Raw genomic sequence first — 19,605 nt, 5'->3', positions numbered from 1 at the left:
CCAATGGCCAGTTAATGACATGGCCATATAAAACTGAAGATGAACTTAAGGCAGAAGGAATACCAAGTTCATAGGCCCCCAGAGGCATCAAGATACTTGACATATTCAAGAAACTGAAAATGGAATAATGTGGATGGTCCAGGGAAAGTAAAGGGAGACTATTTCAAGATGAAGTCTTAAAATACTTTGAAGAGTCACTAATGGGCTATAATGGGCTATACTTATCTGAAAGTCACTGAGCACCACAGATTTGGATAAAGAAAGAGAAATTGAATGCTAAACAGTTTTAGCATCTAAACTTAGAGAAGTTTGAAAAGTGTCTACTGAGTGTGAATCAGAGCCTTTGGAGAGCTTATTAAAAATATAATGGCCTGACTCCACCCCACATGTGCTGAATGGAAATCTCTGGGGGTTGTCCCTGACCAGATGATTTTCTTTTTAAATAAATTCCCTAAGTAACTCTGATTTACAACAAAGTTGGAGAACAATTCCATAAACATCTGGCGAACTAGCTCAAAGTTGTGTACACGTTAGGCAAACAGCATTGACAGCTAATCAAAAACTAAGTATACAATCTATTGAAGATGATCAGTAAGGATAGACTTTAATAAGAGTACTTTCGTGTATTGAGCTAAAATTCATGGCAGCTGAAGAAATCAAAATATGTATAACCATTGCTTATAAGATTCTTATATTTACCAATGTTCATACATGTGCTTTGATTAAAAAGAGGAGAAATCTATATAACTCTTGCTACATTCTTCTGGAACATATATTTTATATTCAAAAATTACTAAATTTTGCTTTTTGTTCTAAATTGGCAATTGGCTAATATCTTTTCTTTCACATTTTCATCTTTTATTGGTGTGCATTTGTGTGGTTAGTGCATACTTGACAGATATTTACTTTACAGTTGTTTGCATTTATTCCTTCTCCATTCCTTATTCAAGTTCAGGATTGCAGGTGGCCAGAGCTCATCCTAGCAGTTCAGGGTCAAAGGCAAGAACCAACCCAGACAGGCCACCATTCCATGGCAGAGCAGAACCATACATAACACTCACACTTGCTCATATTGGAATAATTTAGACACATCAATTAACCTAACATACACATATTTGGGATGTGAGAAGAAACCTCAACTCTTAAATATGATAGAGAAATCTTTGGCATATGCTAAAGATTCTTGCAAAGCCATATAAAAGATACTACACATGGACACAGGCATGGGGGGCATGTGTCCATTATCTATGAGTGATGAATGCTCCGTGAGTCCCAGTATATGTGGGCACGTTTCTAGGTTCTGGATACACACTGAGAAAATGTTTATCTCCTACCCTTTTAGAGATTACATTTTTCTTGAGTATATAGATAATAAAGCAATACATATTATAATGTAAATTTATAAAATGAGATCAGGAAAATGGAAAAATGAATAATGGAGAGGGATATTTAGCTAGAGGATTAAGAAGACCTCCTTGAGGATGTAACCTGTAAGCTGGACCTATCATTTGAGAAGCAGGGAGAAATAGCATCCTGCATCACAGGACTGAAGGAAGGAAGCCTGGAGGAGGCAGCAGTGGAAAGATAGTGAGAGAAAGCCACTGCGAGAGGTCTAGAAAGGCAGTCTGGAGCCACACAGTACAGGGCTTCTTTGTCATGGTAAGAATTTTATTTGCTTGATTTTGAAGTGCAAACTGAAGGTTTGAATGAGTTTCAGAAGCGCAGTGACACAATGATTGACGTGTTTTCAAATATACATTAATTTGAGGAGGAAAATATACTGGCCAGAAAATGTGAAAACATGGAGAACTCTAGTTTTCCAAGTGATAACTTCTATCCAATTTGCAGTGGATTGGATATGAGGTTTGGGGAAAGCAGGGTATCATGATGCCCAAGATGAGCAGTTAGGGAAATAGAGAAGCCAGTTGTTAGAGCTTATTAATGAAGAAACATGCTTTAAAGGAGGATTATTTCTTGCACGATGTAACTTTGTGCAAGTTGCTTAAGAATTGTGATATTTAGATTTATCAGAATTTGAAGAAAATAGCATTGCCTATCTTGTAGGTTCTTGCGCCAAACTGTAAAATTGCTTTGCTCTGCTTTCGTGCTGAGGACATTATGAAGTTATAGTAATTATTACCTTGTAAAACATTTGTAAGAAAAAAATGTTTTATTCAACCAATAATCACTTAGTTAAGGGCAGAAAAATATATTGACTTAGACGCCACTTTTTTACAAGAATGTATTTTTGGTCTTGTATATCCAAAAGACCAAAAATCACTTTATAACAAAGATTTTTGCACAAGATTGTTCATTATAATTCAATTCATAATACCCAAGCCCATGTGCCCATCAATCCATGAATGGATTAACAAATTGTAGTATATGTATGCCATAGAATATTATCCAGCCTTAAAAAAGATGGAGACTTTACCTCTTTTACATTTCCATGGATGGAGTTGGAACATATCCTACTTAGTAAAGTATCTCAAGAATGGAAGAAATAATATCCAAAGTACTCAGTACTATTATGAAACCAATTTATAATCACTCACACTTTCATGTGAAGAATAGATCACAACTCTGGCCCGAGATGAAGGAGGGAGGAGGAGGGGACAGGAATGGTGAGTGGAGGTCAGATTGAGGGAGGGTGAATGGTGGGATCACACCTATGGTACATAACGCAAGGGTACATGTCAGATCTATTAAGAATAGAGTATAAATGTCTTAACACAATAATTAAGTAAATGAGATGAGATACATGTTAACCAGTGTGATGTAAGCTCTCCTAATTCTATATGAAATCAGCACACTGTACACCATAAATGCATTAATGTATACATGATCTATGTGTTTATGATTTAATAAAAAATATTTAAAGGAAAAGAAAGAATGTATTTTCATATTTTTAAAAAGGTAGTACTGTGAGAATGGAGGATGTCCTAGGGCGTTTGGAAAATGCTTAATTAGCATTCTCTTTACAACTTTATGGTAATAGGCTAATAAAAATGTAAAGAATTTCTGCAAGCAAAATTTTGTTTGTTCAGAGTTAGGAGGTGAGTCAGAGTTTAAACAGAGCACACTCTGACACATTTGTGGTTGCTTTTCTTCTTGTGATTTTCATTTGTAAAAATTTCTATGACTTTTACATGAATTCAGTTGTTATGTTAACATATTATTTAAAAAATATTACGTTTTCATTTTGTGAGTTTCCTAGCTTCCAGTGATTATAGGCTTTAAATCAAAATAATGAAACTAAAGTATCATCATTTTGTTTGTGTGTAAATAACCTTTTGCTTTCATATTTAGTGGGTTTGTCTCTTTTAAAAATATGATCTATTCAAGTTCAGGAATACTTTTAATAGTTATGTATCATTATTTGACATGCTTTTGCATAGATAAATACAAAGATGTAGGAAATAGGTGTTTGTTAAGTGGGAGATTGCAGTTTGGAGTTCATCTGTGTGAATTACTTCTGAACTGCAGATGTTCTAATTCTCAAAAAAATATTTACTTATTGCCTCTTTCAATTTTATTTGTCATAAAGACTGATTAAAACTAGCCTTCTCACATTTAGCCATAAAAAAAGTTGAAAAATAGTTACTGGTAAATATTTTAAGTTGAGTGACCCTACTACAATCTAGTTGTGATAATTGATTTCCACTGAATTAATTTCTATCATGTTCTCTCCTGGTTAGTTGTTTCTACATTTTTCTAGTGTGATGTTGAACAATGCTGATATAAACCTGAAATATAGCTGAAGATAAAGTTAATATTTGATTTAAAGCACTTTTATTTACTCAAATAAATTTTCTAAATGTGTATATATGTACATATATACATACGCAGACTACACTTACATATTAAATTTATTCACTTATACCTGAAAAACATTGTGCCTATTCTTTTTTTTTAATTAAATCATAACAGTGTACATTAATACTATCATGGGGTACAGTGTACTGTTTCTCTATACAATCTGAAGTACTTTCATCCAACTGGTTAACATAACCTTCATGTCGTCTTCTTAGTTATTGTGTTAAGACATTTTTTTCTACATTTAGAAAGATTCACATGTACGCTTATAGGACGAACCATAGGTGTATTCTTCTAAACAAAAAATAATTTGGAAAATAGTATTTGGAAATACTATATTATATTTAATTCCATATAGAAGAAATACATAAAATTTATTTGGTAAGATATAACACTTCTTGAAAGAAATAAAAAATTAAGAATAAGTTAAACATTAAGACCGAGGTAGAGGGCCAGAGCGCGGTGGTTCATGCCTGTGATCCTAGCACTGTGGGAAGGTGAGGCGAGTGGATTGCCTGACCTCACAGGTTGGAGACCAGCCTGAGCCAGAGCTAGACCTTGTCCCTAAAAATAGCCGGACATTGTGGCCAGAGCCTGTAGTCCCAGCTACTCTGGAGGCTGAGGCAAGAGAATCACTTGAGCCCAAGAGTTTTGAGGTTGCTGTGAACTATAATGCCACAGCACTCTACTGCGAGTGACAAAGTGAGACTCCATCTCAAAAAAAGAAAAAAAAAGAAAAAAGAGGTAGAACTATCAAGAAACATCTGAAATATAAGTAAATATAAATATTGTAAAGTATGTGTTTTAAATGATTCAGTGTTTTACCACTGAATGGAATAATGTTATAGGCATAATAAATTATACTGCATAGTATATATCTTTTAAAATCACATTTGATGCCCTCAATGTTTATATTGTTATAATCATTTCTATGGTACTCCTTGCTGTATGTTTTAACTAGCACCTAATTATTATTATAAACCTACAAGAGGTAAGAAATGAGGATGGCTTCCAAACAGGGTATTTCTAGTTTCTGGTAACCTTCATTTATAATAGCTAATTGAACAAATACGCCTTTCCTGTAACTTTTTCTTCTTTAGGGAATGTTGGCATATGAGAGGGCCTATTTTGTTTTTTACTTTAATGCAATGAGTTTATCTGATGGTATGTATGCTAACACTTTTAATGAGGTCTCTTAGCCTCTGGCATTTCTTTGGTCAACAAATAAATTATTAAGTTACAGGTCAAAAGATAGACACAGAAAAAAAAAAAACTCTGAAAAATTATCCCAATTCTAAAGGTCATTTCAGTTATGTGCATGCTGTACATGTGTGTGTCAGTGTGAAGAGAGATATTATTTAACTTTTAGTACAATATTTCAGATACTGATGTTATCCTAGTAGGATTATCTTGTTGAGAATGCTCTGTTTTCTATGTTTTAGGCCTCATGTACTAACCACCTTGTCTGCATCATCTCCCTCAGTCCTCACTAAGATTTTACAGGGAAGGAAACTAATGTTGAGGGAGGTTAAGACACAAAAACAATAACACCACCAAGGTTAGGCTACAGTCATAACTATAATGATATACACTGACAGATAAATTTAAGAGAAGATGTAATATCAGCAATAACTTTCTTTTCAGGCCATGCTCATCAGCTATCGGTGATGCATTAAAAAATGGATTTGTTGAGCATTTCCTCTAGGGCACACCTGGTAGGAGGAACCGGCATGAGAAAACACAAACAGCTGTATTGCAATGTACTAGTTCTCCTATGTGTCAACGGAGGGGAGGAGGGGCACCTGATTATTTTATTTTCAAAGGGTGGCTTTTAGAAAGAAGTATTACTGTTCACCAATTGAAAACCATGTAGAGGAAACAGACACAAGCCGGCCAAAGATAAGAAGGGTACCAAGAGTAGATAGAATAAACAAGGAAATGAAACAAAGTTAAAAAGTGCAAGAAACTTTACCTTAACGTGAAAGTTGTTCGGTATCACAACAGAGGAAAGAGAATAAAGGGGTGGTAGGGAGAAGTTTAAAATGGCAGGCAGGTTTTGACTTCAACAAGTGAATTTCTGAGTTGGATGCACAGAAAGAAGATCTGGAAGCAGATAATTAATTCCTGTTTGAATGTATTGATGTGAAGTTTTTGATGGGTATGCAATGGGAATGTTCATTTGGCATTTGGATATACTGTGAATTTGCACCACAAGAGAGAAATAGAGTATGTATTGCAAATTGAAGCTAAAAATTAAATCTTGGTGTGAATATAGTAAGATTATAGTTGATTCTTCATTTAGCATTAGAACTTGGTTCAGATGTTTTATTTAGCCTTAGAATGATATACATTCATAATCACCCTCAAACATATGTAAACACAGTGTTTGCTGTTTGTGTAGATTTGTTTTCTCACTGTAATTTTTTTCCCATTAGGCTATGAAGGTGAGAATCTGATGAAAATCCTAAAAGACATTGAAAACAGCACAGAAATAATGTTGGACAGGTGGAAGTTTGAAGTCATACCTAATGACAAAGATGAGAAGGGAGACCCAGTGCCTTACAGTATCATCAATAATTACTTTTCCATTGGCGTGGTAAGACTTTGCACTAAATCTTTTTTTTTTTTTTAACCTGTTCCTGGATAATCACTGTATGAAAATATTATACAATGAAAATTTACTGCTTATAAATAATTTATTTTTATGTCAGCAAAACATCTCTTCTAGTAGGCAATAACAGAGCTTATAAATTTATTTAAAGTCAGTGTATCAGCAATTGATAACTTCTTCATGAGTTAAACAAAGGAAAGAATGTTCTTTGTTATTGGTGTGAATGTTTGTGTTACTAAAATGAAGCTTATAATGGTTTTAAAATTATTTCAAGTTTTTTAGAGTATGCACAAAGCTTCATTTTAGTAAAAACACTGCAACAAATCGTATCGTACTTTGAGATATATGTTATAATATAATTATAGCCAACTAAGCATCTATAGTAAGTCTATGAAAAGGTCTATTCTTAAGTGGTTACTAAATTAAAAGGTGGACTTTTTACTCTATTTTTTTGGAATCTTATACTGAAAGCAAAATATTGGTATTTAAATCCTAAATAAGTTAATAATTTTAGCAATGGTTATGTTTACATTTAGTCAATAATTATGAAATTTGAAGATATATTATCTATAGCATTGTTTTCAATTTAATGATGTCACTCGATGCAAATTTTGTCACATCACATTTTTCTCTCTCTTCCTCTCTCTCTGTCTTTCTCTCACACATACGGAGAGAGAGAGGGGGAGAAAGAGAGAGAGAGAGAGAGATGTAGACTATTAAAAGACTAGTAAAGTATAGAAAGCACTGGTTGAACACACAAACTGAAGCATCAAATACCTGGGTAAGCATCCCTGAGCAAATGATTTAATCTGAGTATCAATTTATTCATTTGTACCATGCTGATTATTATTTCCTCTCTCATACACATAATATGATTAAACGTATAAATTATATACAGTGGACCATAATAAAGGCTACAGTTATAATACAATCGTTACTAATACTATGATAGTTATTGTTACTTGCAAATTATAGATAATGCACCTTGATCCAGAGAAGCTCCCCTATTTGTGGTGGTATGAAAAACAGTATTTTTACCAATTTCAATGGTGTAAAATTATATAGAACTCAATTGATACTCTACACCTTTTAATGATTTTAATAAATTAATCCATTGGCCAGGCATAATGGCTCAGACCTATCATGGTTCCACTAAGAGAGCAGTAGGTAGAAGGATCGCTTGTGGCCAAGAACTAGACTGGCATCAATAGTGAGATCCTATCTCTACATTTTTTTTTTAAATTGTTAGCCCACTGTGGTGGTGAACACCTGTAGTCCCAGCTACTTGAGAGACTAAGGCTGAAGTCCATTGATCTCAGCAGATGGAGTGGGCTGTATTCCTGCCTCTCCTGCCACTGTCTCCAGCATCCTGGGTGAGATATGGTTTCTGGAAAAACAAACAAACAAACAAATAACAACAACAACAAAAATCTAATTCAATTTTAGAATATTTTTTATCATCCAAAGAACAAGAAACCCCATTCCTAGTCTATCTTGGCACCTATTCCCAGTTCTAGGCAACAACAAATCTACTCTCTGCCTATAAAATTTGGGTTTTTTTATGGAAACATTATATTTTTTTTTAAAAAATCAAATAATAAGTGGACTTTGGCATCTAGACTCTTTCATATGGCATAATATATTTGAAGTTCAACTATGTAAACTATATTATTATTGTTTTCCTTTATACTGCTGGGTAGGATTCTATTATGTTCCTATGTCACATGTTTACCCCTTAACCAACTGATGGACACTTGGGTTGTTTCTAATCTTTATATATTTTGAATGATGCCAGTTTGCTAAGTCTCTTGGGATTTTTTGTTTGCTTACTGTACTTTTTTTAACTCTAACATTTCCATTGGGTTTCATTTTTTGTAATATCTGTATCTTTAATTAATGTTTCGATTTGAAGAGTCATTATTTCTATACTTTATTGCTGAAACATAGTTTCCTTTAGTTCTTTTGACATGTTGATAATAGATGTTTTGAAATCTTTGCAACTTCTGGGGTGAGATGATTTTGACAATATCTAGGCCACATAAAGGACTTACTTATTCGTTTGCGTATTTTTTTCTTTAGTGTATGTCGTACTTTTCTATTCCTTTGCATATATCCTACATTTTTATTGAAAACTAGAAATCAAATACAATATATTTTAGCAACTCTGTATTTTCATACTCCTACAGGAGTTATTATTGTTCCTATGTTTCTTAGTTTAGCAACTTGACTGAGAGGGCTTTCTTCGTTGTGGTACATGAATGCTGATGCCTTATTATTTTTTTTTTCTCATTTTATTTTGATGTTGGTTTCCAAGATATCACCCCTGGTGTTGTTAGAGTGGTGCAGTGGTTCAAAGTAATCCCTGAAATAATTGAGAAGAATAAGCAAAGATTTAGCAAGAAAAAAGAAAATTTATTATTGACTTGCACAGCAAGCCATGCCTATCATGGTGACTGCAGGCTCTGTAAAAAGTGCAGTTTGGTGTTTTATGCATGACTTTGAGGCATATCAGCTGCTTCCTCTGTTCTCAAAACAATCCACCTGCAAGGTCTTGATAACAACTCTCCTGCAACATCTTAGTCAACCTCATTCCCCTAACAGCCTAGGTTAGCCTGACTTAAACCAATTCCAAATACCCTAACCATATGTGTAATCCACCCTGCTACATCTAGCTAACTGCCTAAATGTGTGATTAGCTGGAGGTTGTGCTTAAATGCTTTGACCATTAAGTCTTCTTCCCTCTGTCATTGGATCTATGTATTCACTGGGAAACACACTCAAAGTTTAGGCAATTGTAAATCAACTACAGCTTTAATATATTCTGGTCTTCCTGTTTTCTCTTCTGCTCACACACAAAGGCTCTCATTTAACCACAGATTTGTAGATAACTTAGACTTTCTTCTATCTCCCTAGATCATGTGTACAGATTTGTTCATTCAAAGAACCTTTCAGAGAGCCAGGAATATGTAGCAGATTACCATAGCCCACTATGGTTGTCTCATTCCCATGGTCTGCTGGTTGTTTGTCCTAATCAGTTCCTCAAACTCAGGCTAGCTGTGCTACGGGCCTTCCCTGCTTCCTTGTTCATATGTCACAGAGATCATAATTGTTTACACAAGTCTAGGTCAAGGAAGTTCTCTGGCTGCCATTACAAACCAGGCCATCTCCACTGACAGTGAAACCTCTTTCCTTCCTAGCTTGCTCCACCCTGATAGAATTATAATGCCCAGAGAGGGAAAGGCTAAGAAAGCAGCCTGAGGCTGAAGCATCACAAATAACCAGAGTTATAGCTGAGGTTTAGTAGTTGTTCTTACATAAATGTTTTTCTATTTGTTACATTCCTTCAGTCAATTTCCAGTGGTTCTCAATAGAGGGTTTTTTCTCCCCTTGTCCGGAGGGCATTTGGTAATATCAAGACACAAGTTTGAGTGTCCTGACAAAAAGCGAGTTGCTGTTGGTAACTAGTAGGTAGAGGTTAGGGATATTGCTAACTAGCCTCAGTGCATACAATGACCTGTGAAAACGTGGCCAAAAATTGTATAGTTCAAAATTTCAGTAATGTTGAGTCCTAGTCCATTTATGTGTGGATATTTTTCAATAAAAGTTACACCATGTGTGACTCTCCTGCCTCTCTTTTCACCTTCTCCACCTATTCTCTCGGCCACTCCTAGGATGGCCATACCAACCCTTCTTCTACCTGTTCCTTCTCAGCCTACTCAAAGATAACTAAATGGAGACTTTTATAGTGACTCACTTCTGCTTAATCAATAATAAATATATTTTCTTTTTTTATGATTTTCTTAATTTTTTTTTGTTCTCACTGACTTTACTGTAAGAAAATAGTGTATAATACGTACAGGGTGCAAAATACATGTTAACTGACTTTATGTTATCTGTAAGGCTTCCCGCCAACAATAGGCTATTAGTAATTAAGTTTTGGGGAACTTTTACTGTGTGAGGGGTCAGTACTTCTAACTCCTATATTGTTAAAGTTCAACTGTACTGAAATACAAAAAGTCAAGTGTCTTATAAAGGGGAAATAGCAAAAATCTCCAACAATTGCAGAGGAAAGCTATAACAGAATAAAATAGAAAACATTGCAAAGTATAACAACAACCACCAAAACAGAATTATAGGGAAACACAAAGGTAAATTATTGAAAAAAAAAAACTGACCTATTAAATAAAATGTATTTTACAAAAGTCATAGAGAGAATTATAAATAAACCATACAGAGTGAAAAAAATAAATACAAGTCACAAAAATAATGAGAAACTTATTCCCATTGAATAAATATGTATATATATCCCAATTAAAATATGAGTAATATGAAAGTGTAACAAAGTTGCCAAATATAAAATCAACTTATATATTTAATAGCATTTTATATTAGCAATAGTCAGTGCATTTATAAAAATAATAGCAACAAAAATATGGAAGTGTTGAGGAATTTAAAAATATGTATCTAGAAGCTGTTAAAACCCTGCAAAGACATAAAAGAAGTTCACATTAAATGGAGGCATTTTCTATAATGGAGAAGTTCACATTAAATGGAGGCAATTTCTATAAGATCTCTCAATATAATATGCAAATTAACATGTATATTTAATCTATAATCAAAGTGGAGCTATATTTTATGACAGCTTTATTCCAAAATATATATGATAGCTTATATGTGGATTTTCTTTTCAGTAAATGTTTAGAGTTTATTTTAATAAGGAAAAAAGATTTGCTTCACCAAATTAGACACGTCACAGTTGGACTAGATGATTATAACAGAATGGTGCTATGAAAAAATAGACAAAGGAATCAATGGAGAAGAAGAGAGACATATATTAGAATTTAGTATAGGTGTGGTACAAAAATTCTTTGGTGAAATGACAGATTATTTAGTTGATAATGTTAAAGAACTAGCTTTAAAGTAGGAAAAAAAATTGTTAGATTATCACCTAACATTATACAAGCATGCCAGATACATAAAAGCACTAAATTTAAAAAGCAAAGTACCTAGTAAAAGAATGTGTTATAGAATATATTTACAAATTTAAGGCAGATCAGAACAAATTAAACTAACAAAGTGGTAGATTTTAATTGCATTTTCTTTTGAAGGGTCCTGCTACATTTGACTTGGAGCCCCTTTGAAAAACTGACTACTGGCTTCCCCCGAAAGATAAACACTCAACATTCATGGCCACAGTCAAAGAAAGCAATAGCCCTTCTAGAGAATTCATGCTTCAAATCTCATTCAACAAGGTCAACTTCTACTCAGCACCTTGTATTTCTCTTCCAGTCAGTGAAACTAGAAAATGATAAAATGAAATTCAAATGATTAATCTCTTTCAAACTATTCTCGAATGTATTAAAAAACACTTGGGAAGTATGCAAAGGATGGAAGGTGCAATTCAACTTTAGGCTATCACCAACATGAAAAAAAGCTTAAAATCGGTAAATAATGTATATGTAAAATTGTCTCCAGGAACCCTGCTGCCACCTACTTATAAAGTGAACTCACAGTTTAACTCTACTATCAGTATTATTTTAACTATTACCCTTTATACAGTGACAGCAAGTTCTGTACAATCTACCAACAAAATCCTTGCCTCACATTTTTAAGTGGTTCTCAACCTGTTCGTCGCGACCCACAGGAGCTGTGTTAAATGGCCGCGGCATTAGGAAGGTTGAGAACCAGTGCCTTAGATAGTCTGAATATATAGAGATATGTATCACCTTCATATTCTTTGAGATAATCCCTTTGTATTAAATGGGTAAACCCTTGATAAACCCCTTGGGCTGACTGATGGCACAAATCACCCCAAACTATCTGTGATCTCAGAAAAGGTGAAATCTTCACAAGATGGCTCTGTAGCACTTTGTCAATCAGTAACCTAGGCTGCACTGATCTTATAGTTTCACCATAGATACCCAGAACTGTCAGTATTCAACCATTGACTACAAAGCATTGAAGTGTTTTTTGTTAAATGAATCAAAACTGGAAGGTGCTGTTGTTGCATTGTTTCAACTCACACAACTCATTGGCCATATTGCAATCACTTGCTTGCACCTAATTTTAAGAAAGCTGAGGAAATGAGTTTTGTCTGCCCAAGAAGAAAAGAAAAAAATTGGTCAGTAACTAGACACTCTTCTAATTCCGTTTTTTTTTTTTTTTTGAGAGTCTCATTATGCCACCCTTGGTAGAGTATCATGGCATCACAGCTCACAGCAACCTCAGACCCTTAGGCTTAAGTGATTTTCTTCCCTCAGCCTCCCAAGTAGCTGGGACTACAGGTGTCCATTACAATGCCCAGCTATTTTTTGGGGGGAGGGGAAAATTGTAGTTGTCGTTGTTTGGCAGGCTCAAACTGTATTTGAACCCATCAGCTCTGGTGTATGTAGCTGGCACCCTAGCTGCTTGAGCCATAGGCACCAAGCCCTAATTCCATTTTTTGTAATACTTTATCCAATTTAGCCTGAACTATTGTAAGCAATCATGAAGTCATAGTTAACTCTAAAAATAGTTATTCTTCAACTATGGTGTTTCCTCAATATAAGCATATTTATTTAGTTCCAGCAATCTAATATGTGTACTGCTAAACATCAAGCATTGTCTTTTTTTTTTGGAAGTTTTTGGCCAGGGCTGGGTTTCAACCCACCACCTCTCATATATGGGACAGGCGCCCTACTCCTTTGAGCCACAGGTGCCACCCAAGCATTGTCTTTTTTAAAAAAGAAAAAAATATATTGCATATAAGAAACCCATATTAAATCTGAGAACGCATATAGGCTGAAAGTGAAGGAATACAAAAATTATTCTATGTAAATTATAATCAAAGAAGAGCAGGGGTATCTGTATTATATCAGACAAATAGACTTTAAGTCAAAAATTGTCACAAAAGACATAGAAGGATATTGCATAATGATAAAAGGGCCAATCTCCCAGCAGGATGTAATAATTTTAAATATATAAGCAGCCATCATTAGAGGACCCAAAGCAAACAATTAGAATTAAAGAGAGAAAAAGATAGCAGTGTAATCTCAGTAGGAGACTTTAATATCTTAATTTTAATAATGGACAGAACATATAGACAGAAGATAAATTAAGAAACAGAGGACTTAAAAAACATGAAATGAGTCTAAGAAATATATATAGAACATTCCACCCCCAAAGCAGCAGAATACACATTCTTTTCAAGTACACTTAGATCTTTCTCCGGGACAAATCACAGATCATATGAAGTACCTTTTCCGAGGTCATGTAATAAAACTAGAAATCAATAGTGAAAGGAAAACAGGAACATTCACAAATATGTGGAAATTAAAAAAAATACTCTTAAATAACATTTAAAGAAGAAATCAAATGGATAATTAAAAAAAACTTAGACAAGTTTATCAAAACTACAGGTTATAGCAAAACCACTACAAAGAGGGAAATTTATATCTATGAACACCTACATTAAAAAGATGAAAGATTTCTGGGTGATGCCTGTGGCTTGAAGGAGTGGGTGCCAGCCCCATATACCGGAGGTCACAGGTTCAAACCCGGCCCCAGCCAAAAACTGCAAAAAAAGAAGAAAAAAAAAAAAAAGGAAAGATTTAAATTAACATTTAAAATAAAAAAAACCTCAGAAGGTGACCAGGTGAGGTGGATTACTCCTATAATCTTAGCACTCTGGGAGGTTGAGGTGGGAGGATTGTTAGAGCTCAGGAGTTTGAGACCAGCTTAAGCAAGGGTGTGACCTGGACTCTAATAAAAATAGAAAAATTAGCTAGATGTGGTGTCACACACTTGTTGTTTCAGCTGTTCAGGAGGCTGAGGCAGGAGGATGACTTTAGGCCAGGAGTTTGAGGTTGCACTGAGGTACAATGATGCTACCGTACTTTAGCCAGACTGAGACTCTGTCTTGGGAAAACAAACAAACAAAAAACTCAATCAACCAACCAAACAACAACAACAGAAACCCTGAACTATAAATAAGTCTTAAGTTAAAAGAAGGAAGAAAAAATAAACATAGGAGAAATAAGTAAAATGGAAGAGAGAAAAATAATAAAAAGATGAAACTAATTTTTAAATAAACTTGACAAACCCTTAGTTATACTAAGACAAATTGAGAGAAGACAGAGAAATAAAGTAAAATGAAAAAAGTGATATTGTTGTGGAAACCATAGTAATTACAAAAATTAAGGGACTGTTATGAAAGATTACATGTCAAAAAACTGGATAACCTAAAAGAAATAGGTAAATTCTTACAAACACAGAACCTATCCAGACTAAATCTTGAAGAAAAAGAAAATCTGAACAGACCCATAACTAGTATACACATTGAATCAGTAATTAAAAGCTACCCAACAAAGAAAAGCCCCTAACCAAAAGGCTTCATTTGTCAATTTTATCCAATATTTAAAGAATAACTAATGCGAATCTTTCTAAAGCAATTCCAAAAATTGAAGAGGATAGATCACTTCTAAACTCATTTTATGAATTCAGCATCACTCTGTTATCAAAGGATAAAGACATCTCAAGATTTTTTTAAAAGAACCATGTACATGAAGAACATGAGATAATTGTTTTTGTCTCAGTCCTAAAACCCCAGCTGAAGGCAATCTAAAGAGACTCCCTGTATTTGAGATCAGCTCCCTCTAAGCAGAGTTTTTGGAGAATTGTTTTCAGGATTAGCATACCATCACCCTCCTTCCTGTACCCTCGAATCGACATGAGGAGACAGGGGAACAAAAAGTAAGCAAGACTTTAGAGACAAAACATGGGGTAGGGAGTCGTCAATGAACTTGGGTATGTGAGGGGGTGAAGAAAACTATGCTAAGAGATTTAATTGGGTGTTCTAGCTGGAAGTGTTACAGAAATTTAGAAGTAGAAAAACCTGTGAGCTAATTGATGGTGTTATAGAGCATTTCTACATTATTTAAAAAATCACTAGTACATGGGAAATAGTGTTAAGGGACTATTTCATAAATATCTGTGGGCTTGCTCAGGGGAATATCTGAAGGGTCCTAGGAAGACAGGGGCATAAGTATGATGCTCTGGGTCAAGTCATCTGACTCTTGATTCCAGTGGATAATGAGACCCAGGTGCAGCTGGGAGCTGGTTGGCCTTGGTGCTGTTAGAGCCTGAGGTGAAGAACTTAGTGCAGGGATTTCAGCCAAAGTGGGTTAGGGGAACAAAATGGAGCCCGAAGTCTAAAGGCTGGAAAGCAACATGTCTGAGGAACACAGGAGCCAAACCCACCAGTCCTGCAGGAGTGTTTCCAGGCTTTGTGGTCCCTGCCCTCCACGAACTTGCTAAGCAGGTGGGTTGTGTTGCTTACTCAGATATATAGCTAAAGCCTCTTCGCTTTTCTCTGGGGCTGGGAGGATTTTTAAAAGATATCATGAGACTAACAACCTTAGGGAAATTTTCTGTAATATCCAGTGAACTTTTATTAAAATTAATCATAGATGTGGCCACAAAAAAATACTCCAGACTTTTTTTAAAAAGCAGAAGTCTTTAAGACAAAATGATCTAATATTATTCAATTATAGTAGAAGTATCTAAAAAGCTAATCTAAAAATTTTAACAATTGAAAATTTTATAATAGATTTCTAGATAATACTTGGGAAAAAGAATAAACCCAAAGGAAAATGGCAAAATGTATAGGATATATACTTACCATTCTAACATAAGACTGAAAAAACCCTACGCAGATGAAGTTCTATAACCTTTTATTTTTAACAATAACAAAATAAGGAACTTAATATTCATTCTAAGAAGTCACACACATGTATAACATAAGCTAAGAAAGAAAATTCATTAACACAAATGCTGCGATGATAATTTACTATTTTTCTATCTGTGTAGTGGAAAATATAAAATACATGTGAAATGTTGATATGTACAAAGGGTGCCAAAAATACAAACACATTTTAAGAAAGGGAAAAACTGTATTAAAACTATAATACCCAAGCCGTGTTTGACTTATGCAATTATAAGAAACACAAGATAAAATATATAAGATAACAAACGTCATTGGTATATATTGAGCATTACAATTTCAAAAGTTTCTTTCTTAAAATGTGCATACATTTTTTGGCATTCTCTGTACATAAAATTTTATATATTGTATAGTTGCTAATATAAGTATATCAGTGGAAGGATAAATATAACCATATGTATGTGTAGTTATGGTGTATTTGTATATATATGTATGATGGCCATATATATGTATATATAAAAGTTTAGAAATGTCAATATAGATGATATAAATAATGGATACCTTATAGAGAAGCAATTGTTTCTGAGGAAGAGAAAAGAACACCTTGAAAATTTAAATGCAGGAACAAGTACAATAATAGTATGTAAGACATTAGGGATGAAAAATGAAATTAACAAAACAAACCAATATTTCAGAAAAACAATTGTAAGCATTTTTATATACCATAGTAAGTAACAAATACATATATAGAGATTCTAATGATAATTTATTCTGTCACAATGCAATGAAGTTGGAAATGAAAACAAAAGGACACCAAAAATATTGAGAAATTTAAGTATTTCAACTAAGCATGATTCTAAATAAATTTTTAGGTAAAATGGAAATAAAAACTGAAGTGAAACTATTTAGAATTTAACAAATGTATATATATATGGACTTTATATCAAAGGTCAATAGGGTCTGGCCAAAACTGTATACATAAAAATATTATAACCATAATGATTTTATTATTTTTGAAAAGGAAAAAAATAAGCTAATATTCAAATTAAGATAGAGCCAAGAAAAAGCCACAAAACAATCAGGATGTGATTAACCAATATTAAAGATTTGGGGGAGAAACAGCAAAATTGTAATAATATAGAAAGCTCTCATCTCCCCCTTCTAAAAAAAAAAAAAAAAAGTAAATACGAAAAGTCCTGGCACCAATATTTTTTTTAACTGAAGGAATACACAGTGTAATAAGTTTGAAGATCTAACCACAGCTATGGAAAATATTTAAATAATTATCAGTATATCATCTGTGTTTATATGGCAATAAACTTTGTCATATAGGAGGAACGGAACATTTTCCATCCAAATGTAAATAGCTAAAACTTGCTGAAAAGGAAGGAGGAGGAAGTCAAAGCCAGTGGTTCTCAAATTTAAACGTATATCAGCTTCACGTGGAGGGCTGTTAAGCGGCATATTGCAGATTCCTGGTCCCCATGCACAGGTTTTCTGTTTGAGTGGGCCTCAGATGGGGTCTCTGAATTTGCATTTCTAAGAAGTTTCCATGTGATCCTGGTGGTGCTCGTCCCACATCACGCTTTGAGAACCACTGCTTTTAGCTTATTTGTGCTCACTGTTTTCTAAAGTGTTGGCAAATAAACAGGAAGCAGGATTGGAGAATACGGAAGGCTAAACTTTAGTTCTCATTTAGTCTCTATTTTCATAGGGTTAAGACACAGTGAACAAATGAACTTCAAATAGTCATGAGTGTTTTGAAGGAAAAAGTGCTGGTGCTGAGTTTGCATGTTGCATCCTATCCTCATTTCACTGCTGGGTGGAAATACCTTTTCTGTCATACTAAATTATTTGATGAATTTATACCATAAATTCATCTGTGGTGAGTTGCTCGAGTTGACCATGGAAAATTCTTCCATTTCACTCGTTCTTTTCATTTGCTTTTTAAAGATGGACTTTCACTTTGGCTGTCTCCCATTTGGAGTTTAGGCCTTATACTTCCCAAAGATCTCAAGGCCCTTACAACTACTCTTAAGAACTCTGGCTTGTTGATTTTATTTTCTAGGTTTCTGAGCTGTTGATAGCTGTGGCCTTTTCAGGCCCTCCTTAACAATACGTATCTGCCTTGTCATGATCTTTGTCCTAGTGGTTTTCAGCTAGGAGGGCATTTTCTGGTTACAATGCTTACAGAATCCCACACATCTAACTATAGAATTCATACTCTGTGATAGCTCCTTATTCAAAAACATTCACTTTGTCCCACTGTGCAGAAAGGAAAGGAGATTCTATACCTAATATACAAAGGGTATGGTCAAATTATTGGTAGCTTCCCCATTAAAAAAAAAAAATTAAGTCTCTTTAAACATGGTATTTTTCTTGCCCAGTAGATTATCTGGTTAAATAGATCAGTAAGATATACCTTTTATGGGTCATTTACTAGGGTTTATAAATGGACTTGTTGAACAAAATTTTCCTTTTGATGATGTATTTTCATTAATATAAAAAGTTCAAAATATTGAGTTATCATGGACAGTTACCATGTGAATACTCATTAGTATTTTAGTTACATAGGAGTTCATTTATTACTTCATTCTACAGATGTTTATTGTTTGCTCCAGTTGTAATAGATACAGAGATGAACATGGTATCAGGAAGAAGTGTGAGCTCTAGTGGGTTACAGGCAAAACAGTACAGGTATGCGTCTTCCCTTGCATGGAGCTAGAAGATAAATGAGAAATGCTTCAGAGAATTATTTTCCTTTAAACTGTTTACATATATGTTTGCTGTTTACTATCATATTATTATAAAGCTTATTTAGTCCTCCAAAAATAGATATAAAATATTTTTAGGGCCTATGTTAGCAACTACCTTATTGTTCTGTAATTAGAGGACCAGGTTATAGTAAACCACATCCATAAACATCTGAATTGTTTTTCAATTTAATTTGTGAAAAAAAAAAAAAGACTCACTTTGAGACAGGTTTCAGTAGCAACAATAGTGTGACTTAGTGTTTCAACCATAATAAATGTTGAAGTAGTGAAAGATTTAAGCAAATCCATTTCTTACTAAGTATTAACAGTGATCATCGTTGCAACTGAGAATACGCATAATTGTGCATAATTAAGACCTATGAATTATCTCCCCCATCTCCTAGATCTCTGAGGCCGAGTCTGAAAAGGCCATATATTATATCCACAGAAAAGCTTCCACCACAATAAATTATACTTGGCTTGCTGACATCAATAGATACTCAACCACAGAATAGTGCTCATGTAAGACCATCTTAGCCCAATTCTGTTTTCCCTACATGGTGTATTGATTTCGTAGCAGCTGTTAATCATCCCAGTAAGTTCCAATTTGGACACTCTTCAACACAGAAGTCAGCACTGTGAGTAGAAACAAGCAAGGCAATAAGAATTGCAAAGGCTTCTGGAAAGGTCCTTCAGTTTTTGGAGAACATATCCAGAAACAAATT

At 34.1% G+C, this 19,605-nt stretch overlaps 1 protein-coding gene across 6 annotated transcripts in view; it reads left to right on the top strand.

The window, feature by feature from the left end:
• The window catches only part of DGKB (diacylglycerol kinase beta), a 694,453-nt gene that overhangs the window by 298,540 nt on the left and 376,308 nt on the right, over positions 1–19,605 (top strand). For all 6 annotated transcript variants that reach the window (XM_003782718.2, XM_012811488.1, XM_023519015.1 and 3 more), the window contains one exon: positions 6,252–6,412. In XM_003782718.2, the coding sequence (XP_003782766.1) occupies positions 6,252–6,412 (161 nt within the window). The remainder of the gene's footprint in view (positions 1–6,251; positions 6,413–19,605) is intronic.

Source organism: Otolemur garnettii, unplaced genomic scaffold (genome assembly GCF_000181295.1).
Source record: "Otolemur garnettii isolate 467f Iridium unplaced genomic scaffold, OtoGar3 scaffold00005, whole genome shotgun sequence".
Classification (NCBI taxonomy): domain Eukaryota; kingdom Metazoa; phylum Chordata; class Mammalia; order Primates; family Galagidae; genus Otolemur; species Otolemur garnettii.
Note: the sequence above shows the minus strand (reverse complement) of the source record. Positions and strands in the feature narration are given on the sequence as shown.